The 14,776-nt window shown below is 46.2% G+C and overlaps 1 protein-coding gene and 1 long non-coding RNA gene across 5 annotated transcripts; both read right to left on the bottom strand.

Moving 5' to 3' along the window:
- Positions 1 to 690: 690 nt before the first annotated feature.
- On the bottom strand, positions 691 to 5,504 carry LOC139755971 (uncharacterized). The gene is made up of 2 exons (XR_011714228.1): positions 5,436 to 5,504; positions 691 to 1,220 (listed from the first exon to the last, which is right to left on the bottom strand). It is a non-coding gene; the product is annotated as an uncharacterized lncRNA (long non-coding RNA).
- Positions 691 to 5,641, bottom strand: LOC139755970 (uncharacterized). Of its 4 annotated transcripts, none has more exons than XR_011714225.1 (2): positions 1,106 to 5,443; positions 691 to 1,066 (listed from the first exon to the last, which is right to left on the bottom strand). XR_011714225.1 is itself a non-coding variant. In XM_071674817.1 (2 exons), the coding sequence occupies exon 2, from the start codon at positions 4,781 to 4,783 to the stop codon at positions 2,801 to 2,803; it is 1,983 nt and encodes a 660-aa protein (XP_071530918.1). In that variant the 5' UTR covers positions 4,784 to 5,397; positions 5,514 to 5,641; the 3' UTR covers positions 691 to 2,800. The 4 variants fall into 4 exon arrangements, 1 of the variants encoding a protein (XP_071530918.1); XR_011714227.1 differs by having other exon boundaries at positions 1,145 to 5,443; XR_011714226.1 differs by having other exon boundaries at positions 691 to 1,028; positions 1,145 to 5,443.
- Between the last annotated feature and the right edge of the window lie 9,135 nt (positions 5,642 to 14,776).

Here is a 14,776-nt window from a genome sequence, read left to right as displayed (position 1 = left end):
TGCATAATCAGACCAGGTTGGTCGTGTCAGAGGTGGTTGGTTGAGTCAGAGCGGGTTGGTCGAAACGTACTAGGTTGGTTGACTCATATCGAGATGTTGACTCAGACCTGGTTGGTCGGTTCAGAACAGGTTCATAACAGGTTGATTAAGCAAGACCAGGTTGGTCGAAACATACCAGGTTGGTTGACTCAGACCAGGTTGGTTGACTCAGACCAGGTTGGTTGACTCAGACCAGGTTGATGGAGGTGCCAGACGTACGATGTTATGTCATGTTGTGATCATCCGGGTGTTGACAGTCAACATCACGGACCCAGACTGTCTCGGAGACATGACTGTTTGGCCCAGCAGGAGATGGGTCTCTTGTTTAGTGTGTGTGTGTGTGTGTGTGTGTGTGTGTGTGTGTGTGTGTGTGTGTGTGTGTGTGTGAGTTACGGGGAGAGGTGTGTACACTTGTGTTGTCCCGTCTCCCATCCTTGTATATTGTTACGAATTCAAATATAATATATATTCGGACAAGGTCGCCAATTTATATTGTTACGAACTCAGCACTTATTATAGCAAGGTCGCCAGCAACATATATATGTTACAAATACTCTACTGGTCCTCGTCTTTGCAAGGACGGTAGATTTGTAATATAGCACAACTCAGGATAACGCTATCTTAACGTTATAGGGTTAAACAAACACAAAGGTTAGAATTACTTATAATGAAAAGAATTCAAATGTACAAGGTGAACACATAAATCAGGCACGAATCATTTACGTTAACACTGAACATGAGTTTAACATTGAACATATGTTAACAATTCCAGATAAGATTTCAAACCAGGAGATCTCTTTCCGTTGACACTTTGCTCGATAGCATTACATTTAGTTAGATTCTGACGTGACACAGTAACAATCGTTGCACTTAGCTAACCTGACGCAACACAGTAACATCATTGTTATACTTAGTTAAGCTTGACTTGACACAGTAACATATCATTACACTTAGTTAAGCTTGGCATGACACAGTAAACATCTTACAACCTAGTCATACTTGACGGGACACAGTAACATCTTACGACCTAGTCAAACTTGACGGGACACAGTAACAATCGTACAACCTAGTCATACTTTGACGGGACACAGTAACATCTTACAACCTAGTCATACTTGACGGGACACAGTAACATCTTACAACCTAGTCAAACTTGACGGGACACAGTAACATCTTACAACCTAGGGCAGCGGTGGCTACGTGGTTCGAGACAGGGAAAGCCTACATTACCTTTTGTTGTTGGGCTCGAGACTGGTGAAGGAATCAAGGTCTCAGACGGTTGTCTGAGCTTTTATCTGAATGACCAACAAGGCAGGAACAGCTGGCCACGCCTCGACCCGCCACCTAGTTCTACTATAGGTCACAATGACACAATTGCCCTTGATAGGTCAAGAGACTGGTTGTCATGCCCTCTCCTCGACTTGATTGGCTGAAGGAGGCCTAAGGTCCGGCCTACACATGTGGCGTGCATCCAGCCTCCTATGTTCCTTTGTCCACGCCGGCAGCGAACGCACGTGACGACACACCGTAGCTGTTCCCATGGTTGGACCTGACGCCGTTGAGCTGACGTTTGGGTGTTACAGGGCTGGTCAAGGTCTGGGTCAAGACATGATTACTAAGGCAATCAACACGGTCAGGGAGGGTGAGATCCGGGCCGATAGAAGCCGCTCCCTACACCCAGGACACGTCATACACAGAGATACACCAAGACACATACGAACCACGTGGACACAAACACACGTGTTCCGTAACACCCCCCTCCTTAAAGGAGAAAATTCCTAGAAGAGGAATTTTCTAGCGTTAAGAGCGGGATAAACAATCGGCTAACACATTATGTGCGCCAGCAATATGGTGAATATCTAACTATACTCTTGAAAAAAGAAACAAGGCCCACCTGATTAATATCTGACTCCGATCCCATAACTTCTTAACATTTTGAAGGGTTGGTAGTCAGTACTGATCGCCTGAAGGACACAAATATATAAAGTGTTATAACACAAATAACAGACAAGGGTTCCTTCTCCATGGTGGCTATTTGTTTAGGCTCAACCTTCTTTCTGTCCTCCTGCACGAGGACTTCAGCGTCAGCATCGCTGGCATTCACAGCTCATCTGGTTGGAGCCTGCAAAACATAACAGTTAAAAAGTAGTGTTCATAATCGATAAGAGAGACTGTCTCACACTGCTCATTCCAGACATCAATAACTGTCAGAGGGGATTGCGAGTGTTGCAAAATTTACAATGACATCCTACAGTACCCAACCATATCCGAGTAACACTTTAGTTCTCTCACACCTCCGCCCGGGTCCCAGGTCTCCGAGACACTCGTAGCTAAGTCGTCGGCTTCCTCACACGCGGCTACCGCTGGACGTAAGATGATGCAGACTGGCACCGTCGGTTCCAAGGGTGGAGGATCACGACTGAAACATCGCTCAGGCATGTTGATGTGGCATAATCTCCAACCTCTGCGCCTATCGGGGATAGAGACAAGGTAATTTGAGTCTCCTACACTCCAGATGATGGCGTAGGGACCCTGAAAACGGACAACCAAGGGTTGACCTGGCTGCTGTAGTAGAAGTAACACCTCGTCGCCCGCCTCAAACCTTCTCCAACGAGATCGTTTGTCAGGCCATATTGTCCTCCGTTCCGGAGTCTCTCTTGAATGGGTGCGAGACAAATCCTCAGTCTCATCCACTGATTCTTGTACAGACTCAGAATCAGCACGGGAGGTACCACACATCTTCTCCTCCCTCATCTCATCCTCATGGAGTCTTCTTTCTTGAATGGGCGTGAGACAAATCCTCAGTCTCACTCACTGAGTCTCGTTCGGACTTGAAATCAGCATGGGAGGCATCACACAGCTTCTCCTCACCAATTTCATCCTCATGGAGAGTCTTCTCTCTTGAATGGGTGCGAGACAAATCCTCATTCTCATCTGCTGCTTCTTGTACGGACTCAGAATCAGCACGGGAGGTATCACACATCTTCTCCTCCCTCATCTCATCCTCATGGAGAGTCTTCTCTCTTGAATGGGCGCGAGACAAATCCACAGTCTCACCCACTGAATCTCGTTCAGACTCGAGATCAGCACGGGAGGTATCACACATCTCCTCCTCCCTCATCTCATCCTCATGGAGAGTCTTCTCTCTTGAATGGGCGTGAGAAAAATACTCAGTCTCAACGGAGTCTACACCAGGGAAGAGGGTATCACACAGCTCCCTCTCACTAGACTCACTCGTAGGGAGAGACTTCACTTCCTCCGACTTAACGGAGTCTACACCAGGGGAGAGGGTCTCACTCAGCTCCCTCTCACTGGACTCACTCGTAGGGAGGGACTCCACTTCCTCCGACTTAACGGAGTCTACCCCAGGGGAGAGGGTATCACACAGCTTCTCGCTGGCCTCACTCTCATGCAGAGTCTTTAAGTCCGCCGTCTCAACGGAATCTACACCAGGGGAGAGGGTATCACGCAGCTTCTCCTCGCTGGCCTCACTCGCATGCAGAGTCTTTAAGTCCACTGTCTCAACAGAGGCTACACTAGCGGAGAGAGTATCACACAGCTTCCTCTCGCTGGCCTTACTCGGGGGGAGAGTCTTTAAATCCACTGTTTCAACGGAGGCAACTCCAGGGGAGAGGGTATCACACAGCTTCCTCTCGCTGGTCTTCACTTCCTCCGTCTTAACGGCTATGTCCTCAGGCACACGGCCTGCCGTGCCAGCTGTCATAGGCCTGGCACCATCGTGGTTGTAGACTATCTCTGGTACCTCTCCCTCAAGCTGCCCTGCCTCCGTGGACTCCACCGGGCCCGTAGGCAACACCGGCACTGGGTTCATCTTCCCACCCGCTAGGTCACTGCCTAACACAACGTCCACGTCTAAGACAGGTAACTTATCTACAGTCCCTACAAGGGCATGGTCCGTAAAGAGATCTGTTCCTACTATCACATCAACTAGTGGAGCTTCCTTGGGACCCGACAGTCCATCTGGCAAGACGCGGTCTCCAAACTCTTCTCGCGGCACCAAGCCATCCAACATCGGGGACTGCAGCGCACCAGAATCCCGTGATACGGTTTCTTTTCGTCGTATACCACATCTACTGACACAACCCTCAGACAGGAACGCATTGTAGTTCCCACAGAACGGATCCTTAACTACTTGATTAACACTCTCGCAACCCCTCACTTTCCTAAGAGCAGGGACAGCCTTACCTACTTTATTAAGTGGACCTAAAGCTGAGAAGAGACTTACCGACCTACTTTTGGTAAAGTCTCTGGATTCCTTCGCTCGAGCCCAGCAATCCCTCACCTGGTGCCCAGCCTTGCCACAATAATAACAACTCTTAACTCCGTTGGAGTATTTCCCCTGACTTCTATGAGTTACCGGCAAGGTAGCAGATTCAGGTGGGATTACATTACCATTGGTCCTCCCTCTGTCGTCGTAGCCATTTGAACGTCTGCCCACGTCAAGTTTACTGAACTTCGGTACATGTAAGTTACCCAACTGAGACGACACTGGTCCTGATGGTGAAGCGTTTAGTCTAAGTCTTTCACGTTCGAAAGCTAACCTAGCTTGTTCAGTCTTCTTCCTCTGCACTTGTAACTGTGCTTGTGCATTGACCTTAGCTATCTCTAGCTGCTTTCGCCAATAACTGAGATCAACATTAATATCACTAGGGATATAGGGAGGGATAGAGACTTTGACCGACGTTAATGATTGAGCGGTATTGTCACCACTGATCAACGACATGATTAATGAATCAAGGAAAGAGATTCCGTTAAGGCAAGAAAAATCCTGGCAAGGTCGCCAGTTTATATGTTACGAATTCAAATATAATATATATTCGGACAAGGTCGCCAATTTATATTGTTACGAACTCAGCACTTATTATAGCAAGGTCGCCAGCAACATATATATGTTACAAATACTCTACTGGTCCTCGTCTTTGCAAGGACGGTAGATTTGTAATATAGCACAACTCAGGATAACGCTATCTTAACGTTATAGGGTTAAACAAACACAAAGGTTAGAATTACTTATAATGAAAAGAATTCAAATGTACAAGGTGAACACATAAATCAGGCACGAATCATTTACGTTAACACTGAACATGAGTTTAACATTGAACATATGTTAACAATTCCAGATAAGATTTCAAACCAGGAGATCTCTTTCCGTTGACACTTTGCTCGATAGCATTACATTTAGTTAGATTCTGACGTGACACAGTAACAATCGTTGCACTTAGCTAACCTGACGCAACACAGTAACATCATTGTTATACTTAGTTAAGCTTGACTTGACACAGTAACATATCATTACACTTAGTTAAGCTTGGCATGACACAGTAAACATCTTACAACCTAGTCATACTTGACGGGACACAGTAACATCTTACGACCTAGTCAAACTTGACGGGACACAGTAACAATCGTACAACCTAGTCATACTTTGACGGGACACAGTAACATCTTACAACCTAGTCATACTTGACGGGACACAGTAACATCTTACAACCTAGTCAAACTTGACGGGACACAGTAACATCTTACAACCTAGGGCAGCGGTGGCTACGTGGTTCGAGACAGGGAAAGCCTACATTACCTTTTGTTGTTGGGCTCGAGACTGGTGAAGGAATCAAGGTCTCAGACGGTTGTCTGAGCTTTTATCTGAATGACCAACAAGGCAGGAACAGCTGGCCACGCCTCGACCCGCCACCTAGTTCTACTATAGGTCACAATGACACAATTGCCCTTGATAGGTCAAGAGACTGGTTGTCATGCCCTCTCCTCGACTTGATTGGCTGAAGGAGGCCTAAGGTCCGGCCTACACATGTGGCGTGCATCCAGCCTCCTATGTTCCTTTGTCCACGCCGGCAGCGAACGCACGTGACGACACACCGTAGCTGTTCCCATGGTTGGACCTGACGCCGTTGAGCTGACGTTTGGGTGTTACAGGGCTGGTCAAGGTCTGGGTCAAGACATGATTACTAAGGCAATCAACACGGTCAGGGAGGGTGAGATCCGGGCCGATAGAAGCCGCTCCCTACACCCAGGACACGTCATACACAGAGATACACCAAGACACATACGAACCACGTGGACACAAACACACGTGTTCCGTAACAATATATAAAAACATCCCCAGCCTAAGCCAGGTACCCATTTGTCAACCAGCCCCGAGGGGAGGATGAACACCTGGGATGGTTGTAGACCGACTGCCGGGCCTAGGAATCGAACTCATGTATAAACCCGATCTCGGGCTGGCCCATGATGACTCGTGTGTGTGTGTGTGTGTGTGTGTGTGTGTGTGTGTGTGTTTACCGAGATGATGAAAGGCTGGCACTGTGTTAGGAAGGAAGTGTGAGCAGCGTCATGCGCTGATTACCTGGCCCTATCACGCCCATCTGTGTAGAGGCCTGGATGTGTACGCGTGTGTGTTGGTGCAACTGTGTGTCCACATATGCTCACTTACGCTCGTGGTTTCAGTCTGACTGGTTGTTAGCAGTTCATTTGCTCCTGTAGGAGCCCAAAAGCAGCGTCAGCAGGATTCGAACCCTTATCGAGGTATTGATGATGTCAGGCGCCAGGGCAGCCTGGTATGGGAGCCTGGATGGCCTTGTGCTGTGACACAGCTAGTTGATGAAGCTCCCACCGTGCCCACCATCACCAGCTGGTGTAAGGCTCACGAGCATTCCTCGTAATCGATCATGAGTTTTGAGTCCCACCATTGTGAGTTCTTTCAGTGACTGTAAGTGCCTTGTGCGTGCGTGTGTGTGTGTGTGTGTGTGTGTGTGTGTGTGTGTGTGTGTGTGAGTATGATTATGTTTGCATCGTTCCGATTTTGTGTAGATATTTGTATTTCTACGTCAGTGTATATTCCCGTACCTTCTCTAAGGGCTGGAGGCGCATCATGTTAAGGGTGGTAAGGATTACCCTTGTCCCCCAACACGTTTCAAAAGGGGAACAGGTTTGCCCACTTTCCCAGTGTCATCCAGTCTTGTGTTTGTATGAGAGCACAGACCAGGGCACAACACACACACACACACACACACACACACACACACACACACACACACACACACACACACACACACACACACAAACCTTGGCACATCACAACAGTGGCTACGTCCAGTCTGGAAGGCTGGTGGCAGACCTAACCTTATATAGGGATGACAGACCAACAAGTGGAACCAGTCTGTGTGAATATGTTGATGGCATCAGTCCAGGTGAAGGTGTTGACGATTGTGACGTACCTGGACCTTGAGGTCTTAGTATTATGTACCATACACATGTAAGGGTGTGTGTATAACGGTACAGCTTTTGACCACGACGGTACCACCACTTGAGCTCATGATGCATGACTCATGAGAGTCAGGTCATAGGTTAGGCCATCATAACAAGGGGTTGAACCGTCGTGGTCAAGGGGTGTCCCACCTGGACTCGTACGAGCACTGTACCAGGTGGGTAGCAGGGTGGAAGATGCTCGGCTCCCGTCAGGCTGTAGAAGCCTCTGTGTTGGCTTCAGGGGAACATGCGACCAGGCAAGGCCACACCAGGAACAATCACCGCATGGCACATTGTGTTCTCATGCCACCGTAACGTTACTGTACCGTAGGATCTTACAGATGGCAGGGAGGGTACACTGATATGACTTGTGATGTAAGGGAGGGAGGGTACACTGAGGTACCACCCCATGCCTCGTGAGGCTGGGAAGGGAAGGCACTCTGAGGTACCACCTCGCCATACAACGGAGATGTGATCCGCTCACTCTGTACCGTGCCCTAGATGGAAGGTGTCTCGTGGTGTGTGGAGGGAGTGGTCCACTTCGCTAGATGGAAGGTGTCATGTGGTGTGTGGAGGGAGTGGTCCACGGTGCTGGGTGGAGGGTGTCATGTGGTGTGTGGAGGGATTGGTCCACGGTGCTGGGTGGAAGGTGTCATGTGGTGTGTGGAGGGAGTGGTCCACGGTGCTAGGTGGAAGACTTGTGTCCATACTGTATAGCGGGTGTGGACGTCACATTTGCCCATCTGTTGCCAGTAATACCAGAGGCGTCCGCAACTCTGTCATTTGTTGCCAGATTATGTGTGTGTGTGTGTGTGTGTGTGTGTGTGTGTGTGTTGTAGAGTGTACGGTATATAATGCTACGTTCTGCAGTGTAAGTGGGTGTGTTCTTGTTAGTATGTCCGGTGTTGCCAGGAGTGTGTAGTGTAGATACACTTCAGCTTCGTCTCCAGTACACACAAGGGTATGTTGAATGACCCTCGGGAACGGACCATCGTATGGCCGATGTAGGAACATTTTTTTAATTCATCTGTAGACCAATGAGTCATTGGTGGGTGGGTGGGTGGCTGGCCCGTGCACCGTGCGGTATTGCTGCTGTGTTGGTGTGGCGCTATACCCGTAGTGTGGTATAGTGGTTCTCTCTCTCTCTCTCTCTCTCTCTCTCTCTCTCTCTCTCTCTCTCTCTCTCTCTCTCTCTCTCTCTCTCTCTCTCTCTCTCTCTCTGTTTGTGTGTGTGTGTATATATATATATATATATATATATATATATATATATATATATATATATATATATATATATATATATATATATATATATATATATATATCTGTACTTGTAATACAACTCTCAGATTTTTGCCTGGGTGGGTAAGAATTTATTTTAAAAAAATGGTGAAGGTGAACGAGGCTTGTGTATCTCCGTACATTGGAAGGTCTCCTCTTTCCACTGTATATTACTGTATCTTTATTCCTGATGATGTGTGTAAGCTTCTGAGATGCCGTAATTTATGGCTCCTCAGCTGAGATTCAGAGATGGAGTCGGGGTAGTCGTGGGTGCTTTCGTGTGTGTACGAACGCCCCAGATATGAGTGACCCATCATTGGCTACCGCTTGATCTTAGTCAAGTTTGTGAAAGTGACTTAAGTCATTATATCGATCTTGAGCTAAGTTTCGAAAATGAGAGGGAAATAATTCGTGTTCAGTGCGTCTGTGTGTACACCTCACCCATGAGTTTATGGCCAACGGGTTTGTTCGTCGTGTTAGCGTTTCTTGATTAATTGCAGTGTGTGTGTGTTGTGTGTGTGTGTGTGTGTGTGTGTGTGTGGGTTTATGCACATCTCTGACCCGTTGCTGTCGTAAATGTGCCCGCTAGCCACGTGAAGTCGGCCTAACCCTGCCACCATCTGGTGTACACCAGGAAGATAACTTCCTTCATCTGTGGTCAGCTGGAGGCTGGAGCTGCATCGTTCATCACTGTGTCTCGTCGCTGTCACTCCTGTGGTCTACAGTTACAAGGTTTCCTACACCACCTTGCTGTAGTCTTCCTAGGTGACTCATTCATTCATACGTCTACCCCTTATAACGCTCCATACAGTACTTTTGTCCTTACTACAGTTGTCTGTATACTGTAGCTATGTGTATACCAGTTTTCTCCTTATTGTATTTCTAACTTACCCTAATATTCTCCCTACTGTAGCTTTCAGTTGGAAGTTTCGTTAAATGTCGTTTACCTGTGACAGACGGTATTATGCTGCTTGATGGGTTTGTGTGTCATACAGTGTTGGTATGATTGTGTGTCGTGTCCTTCCTGAGCAGCTGGTGTCTGAAATCACATGGCATCCCACTCAGGTCAGCTAACACTACTTCCCTAAGCCATGGAGGCCAGATGCCTCGCCTCAGTCCAGCCAGTACATCTCCTCGAGTCAGGGAGGCGGGTGTCGTAGCTACGTGGCTCCTGTTTCCGGGTCCCTCCACCGTGCTGGCCCCTTTAGTGTCGTGCTTATATACATTCCACCAGTGTCAGGACCCTGACACCTGTCTCTTGTTCACGCTCAAATATTCCTCTCCATTGTTGTTGTCGTTCAAGTATATGTCTTTGTCTCGTGTTATTGTTGCAATATTTGTTCTCTGTCTCTTGATAGTGGTGGTGAAATAATTGTCTCATTTACACAGCTCAGATCTTTTATTTCCTGATACAGTTCAAATATCTGTTATTTCTCTTGTTGCTCAAATAACTGTCTCGTCCAAATATCCACACATGTTGATGTTCACATATTTGTTTCCTGTTATTGTTCACTTGTATCTACCCTGTTATCGCTCAGATTTTTCCTTTTTTCTTGCAATATTTGTCTTTTGTTATTCAAGTATTTTCTCCTTGTTATTATTCATATATTTCTGTATTCTGTTAATGTTCATATATTTGTTGTTGTTGTTGTTGTTCATATGGATGTCATCTTCCTTGGTTCAGTCCCTTGCTCTTGTTATTGCTGTTGCCATCTCCTTATGAATCGTTGCATCACGTGGGATGACTCAAATATGTGTCTGTCAAGTTACTGTTCTGTCGTGGGTCAAAATAGCTGTGTGTTCTGTCATTGGTCAGATCTCTCTCTGTGTTGTAATTACCCAGATATTATGTCCTACATCTGTGGGACCAGATCTGTGGCGACTGCCTCGATCTTTGCTATGCAAATTCCTCACTTGCCGCAGTGCTGTGCGAACCCCACACACTCGGCCCCATGTGTCGTGACCACAGCTTGGAACCCTGGGTGTCCTGCTGAAGTCTTTCCTAGGTCTTCCCCAGGTCTTCCTCAGGCACGTTTCCAAGTGCAACTTCTGACGATATATTTGGCACAGTTTAAGGAGGTATCTTTTTTTTTGTGGGGTTTTGACTTGCGATGCGATTTTTGTATAAAAGAACTCCAGACGCATGATCGTATCCCAGTTAGTGGAGGGACATCCCAACACAAGCCTAATAACGGTTCACTATCGCGAATTTAGTAGTTTTATATGATTATCAGTAGATTTTAACGCCATTGACAGCCATCAGATGGTAGAATTACCCCTGTGACCGTGAACGAACATTGACAAACGCTGGGGCCTGTATGAATGACACATCCCAGGGATGGTACAGATATTGATGATCCAGACTAACCATGAATGGTACAGATATTGATGATCCAGACTAACCATGGATGGTACAGATATTGATGATCCTGACCAACCATGGATGGTACAGATATTGATGATCCTGACCAAGCCAGGGATGGTACAGATATTGATGATCCTGACCAACCATGGATGGTACAGATATTGATCCTGACCAACCATGGATGGTACAGATATTGATGATCCTGACCAACCATGGATGGTACAGATATTGATGATCCTGACCAACCATGGATGGTACAGATATTGATGATCCTGACCAACCATGGATGGTACATATATTGATGATGCTGACCCACCAGGGCTATTACAGATATTCATGATCCTGACCAACCAGGGCTATTACAGATATTGATGGTCCTGACCAGCCAGGGATGGTACAGATATTGATGATCCTGACCCACCAGGGCTATTACAGATATTGATGATCGCTGACCTACCATGGATGGTACAGATATTGATGATCCTGACCAACCATGGATGGTACAGATATTGATGATGCTGACCAACCATGGATGGTACAGATATTGATGATTCTGACCAACCAGGGATGGTACAGATATTGATGATCCTGACCAGCCAGGAATGGTACAGATATTGATGATCCTGACCCACCATGGATGGTACAGATATTAATGATGCTGACCAATCATGGATGGTACAGATATTGATGATGCTGACCATCCATGGATGGTACAGATATTGATGATCCTGGACAACCATGGATGGTACAGATATTGATGATCCTGACCAACCATGGATGGTACAGATATTGATGATCCTGACCAACTATGGATGGTATAGATATTGATGATCCAGACAAACCAGGGATGGTACAGATATTGATGATCCTGACCAACCATGGATGGGTCAGATATTGATGATCCTGACCAACAATAGATGGTACATATATTGATAATCCTGACCCACCATGGATGGTACAGATATTGATGATCCTGACCAACCATGGATGGTACAGATATTGATGATCCTGACCCACCAGGGATGGTACAGATATTGATGATCCTGACCAACCATGGATGGTACAGATATTGATGATCCTGACCAACCGTGTATGGTACAGATATTGATGATCCTGATCCACTAGGGATGGTACAGATATTGATGATCCTGACCAACCATGGATGGTACAGATATTGATGATCCTGACCCACCATGGATGGTACAGATATTGATGACCCTGACCAACCAGCGAGGGTACAGATATTGGTGATCTTGACCAAACATGGATGGTACAGATATTGATGATCCTGACCAACCATGGATGGTACAGATATTGATGATCCAGACAAACCATGGATGGTACAGATGTTGATGATCCTGACCCACCAGGGATGGTACAGATATTGATGATCCTGACCAACCATGGATGGTACAGATATTGATGATGCTGACCAACCATGGATGGTACAGGTATTGATGATTCTGACCAACCAGGGATGGTACAGATATTGATGATCCTGACCAGCCAGGAATGGTACAGATATTGATGATCCTGACCCACCATGGATGGTACAGATATTGATAATGCTGACCAATCATGGATGGTACAGATATTGATGATGCTGACCATCCATGGATGGTACAGATATTGATGATCCTGACCAACCATGGATGGTACAGATATTGATGATCCTGACCAACCATGGATGGTACAGATATTGATGATCCTGACCAACTATGGATGGTATAGATATTGATGATCCAGACAAACCATGGATGGTACAGATATTGATGATCCTGACCAACCATGGATGGTACAGATATTGATGATCCTGACCAACAATAGATGGTACATATATTGATGATCCTGACCAACCATGGATGGTACAGATATTGATGATCCTGACCAACCATGGATGGTACAGATATTGATGATCCTGACCCACCATGGATAGTACAGATATTGATGATCCTGACCAACCATGGATGGTACAGATATTGATGATCCTGACCAACCGTGGATGGTACAGATATTGATGATCCTGACCCACTAGGGATGGTACAGATATTGATGATCCTGACCAACCATGGATGGTACAGATGTTGATGATCCTGACCCACCATGGATGGTACAGATATTGATGACCCTGACCAACCATGGATGGTACAGATATTGGTGATCTTGACCAAACATGGATGGTACAGATATTGATGATCCTGACCATCCATGGATGGTACAGATATTGATGATCCAGACAAACCATGGATGGTACAGATGTTGATGATCCTGACCCACTAGGGATGGTACAGATATTGATGATCCTGACCAACCATGGATGGTACAGGTATTGATGATCCTGACCAACCGTGGATGGTACAGATATTGATGATTCAGACAAACCATGGATGGTACAGATATTGATGATCCTTACCAACCATGGATGGTACAGATATTGATGATCCTGACCCACCGTGGATGGTACAGATATTGATGACCCTGACCAACCAGCGATGGTACAGATATTGGTGATCTTGACCAAACATGGATGGTACAGATATTGATGATCCTGAACAACCATGGATGGTACAGATATTGATGATCCAGACAAACCATGGATGGTACAGATATTGATGACCCTGACCAACCATAGATGGTACAGATATTGATGATCCTGACCAACCATGGATGGTACAGATATTGATGACCCTGACCAGCCAGGGATGGTAAATATATTGATGATCCTGACCCACCAGGGATGGTACAGATATTGATGATCCGACCACCAGGGATACAGTTTTGATGACCTGACCACAAGGAGGTCAGATATTGATGATCCTGCCCAACCATGGATGGTAAGAATTGATGACCCAACAACCATGGAGGGTTTACAGTATTGATGATTTGACCAATTTGGGATGGTACAGTATTGATGATCCTGCCCCAACCAGGGTTGGTACGTATTGATTGATCCTGACAACATGGATGGTCAGATTGATGATCCTGCCCAAAGGGATGGTACGGGTTTTGATGACCCTGACCAACCAGGGATGGTACAGATATTGTGATCCTGACAACCAGGGGGGTAAATATTGATGATCCTGACAACCGGGGATGGTAAAAATATTGGATCCTGACCCACCAGGGATGGTACAGATTTGATGATCCTGATCAACCATGGATGGTACAGATATTGATGATTCTGACCAACTAGGGATGGTACAGATATTGATGATCCTGACCAACCATGGATGGTAGAGGTATTGATGATCCTGACCAACCATGGATGGTACAGATATTGATGATCCTGACCAACTATGGATGGTACAGATATTGATTATCCTGACCAACCATGGATGGTACAGATATTGATGATTCTGACCCACCAGGGATGGTACAGATATTGATGATCCTGACCAACCATGGATGGTACAGATATTGATAATCCTGACCAACCATGGATGGTACACGTATTGATGATCCTGTCCAACCATGGATGATACAGAAATTGATGATCCTGATCAACCATGGATGGTACATATATTGATGATCCTGACCCACCAGGGATGGTACAGATATTGATGATCCTGACCAACCATGGATGGTACAGATATTGATGATCCTGATCAACCATGAATGGTACATATATTGATGATCCTGACCCACCACGGATGGTACAGATATTGATGACTCTGACCAAACATGGATGGTACAGATATTGATAACCCTGACCAACCATAGATGGTACAGATATTGATGATCCTGATCAACCATGGATGGTACATATATTGATGATCCTGACCCACCATGGATGGTACAGATATTGAT

Source organism: Panulirus ornatus, chromosome 20 (assembly GCF_036320965.1).
Source record: "Panulirus ornatus isolate Po-2019 chromosome 20, ASM3632096v1, whole genome shotgun sequence".
NCBI lineage: Eukaryota > Metazoa > Arthropoda > Malacostraca > Decapoda > Palinuridae > Panulirus > Panulirus ornatus.
Note: the sequence above shows the minus strand (reverse complement) of the source record. Positions and strands in the feature narration are given on the sequence as shown.

Excerpts from the sequence above, each read along its gene's own strand:
- LOC139755970 (XM_071674817.1), bottom strand. The coding sequence starts at position 4,783 with ATGTCGTTGATCAGTGGTGACAATACCGCTCAATCATTAACGTCGGTC.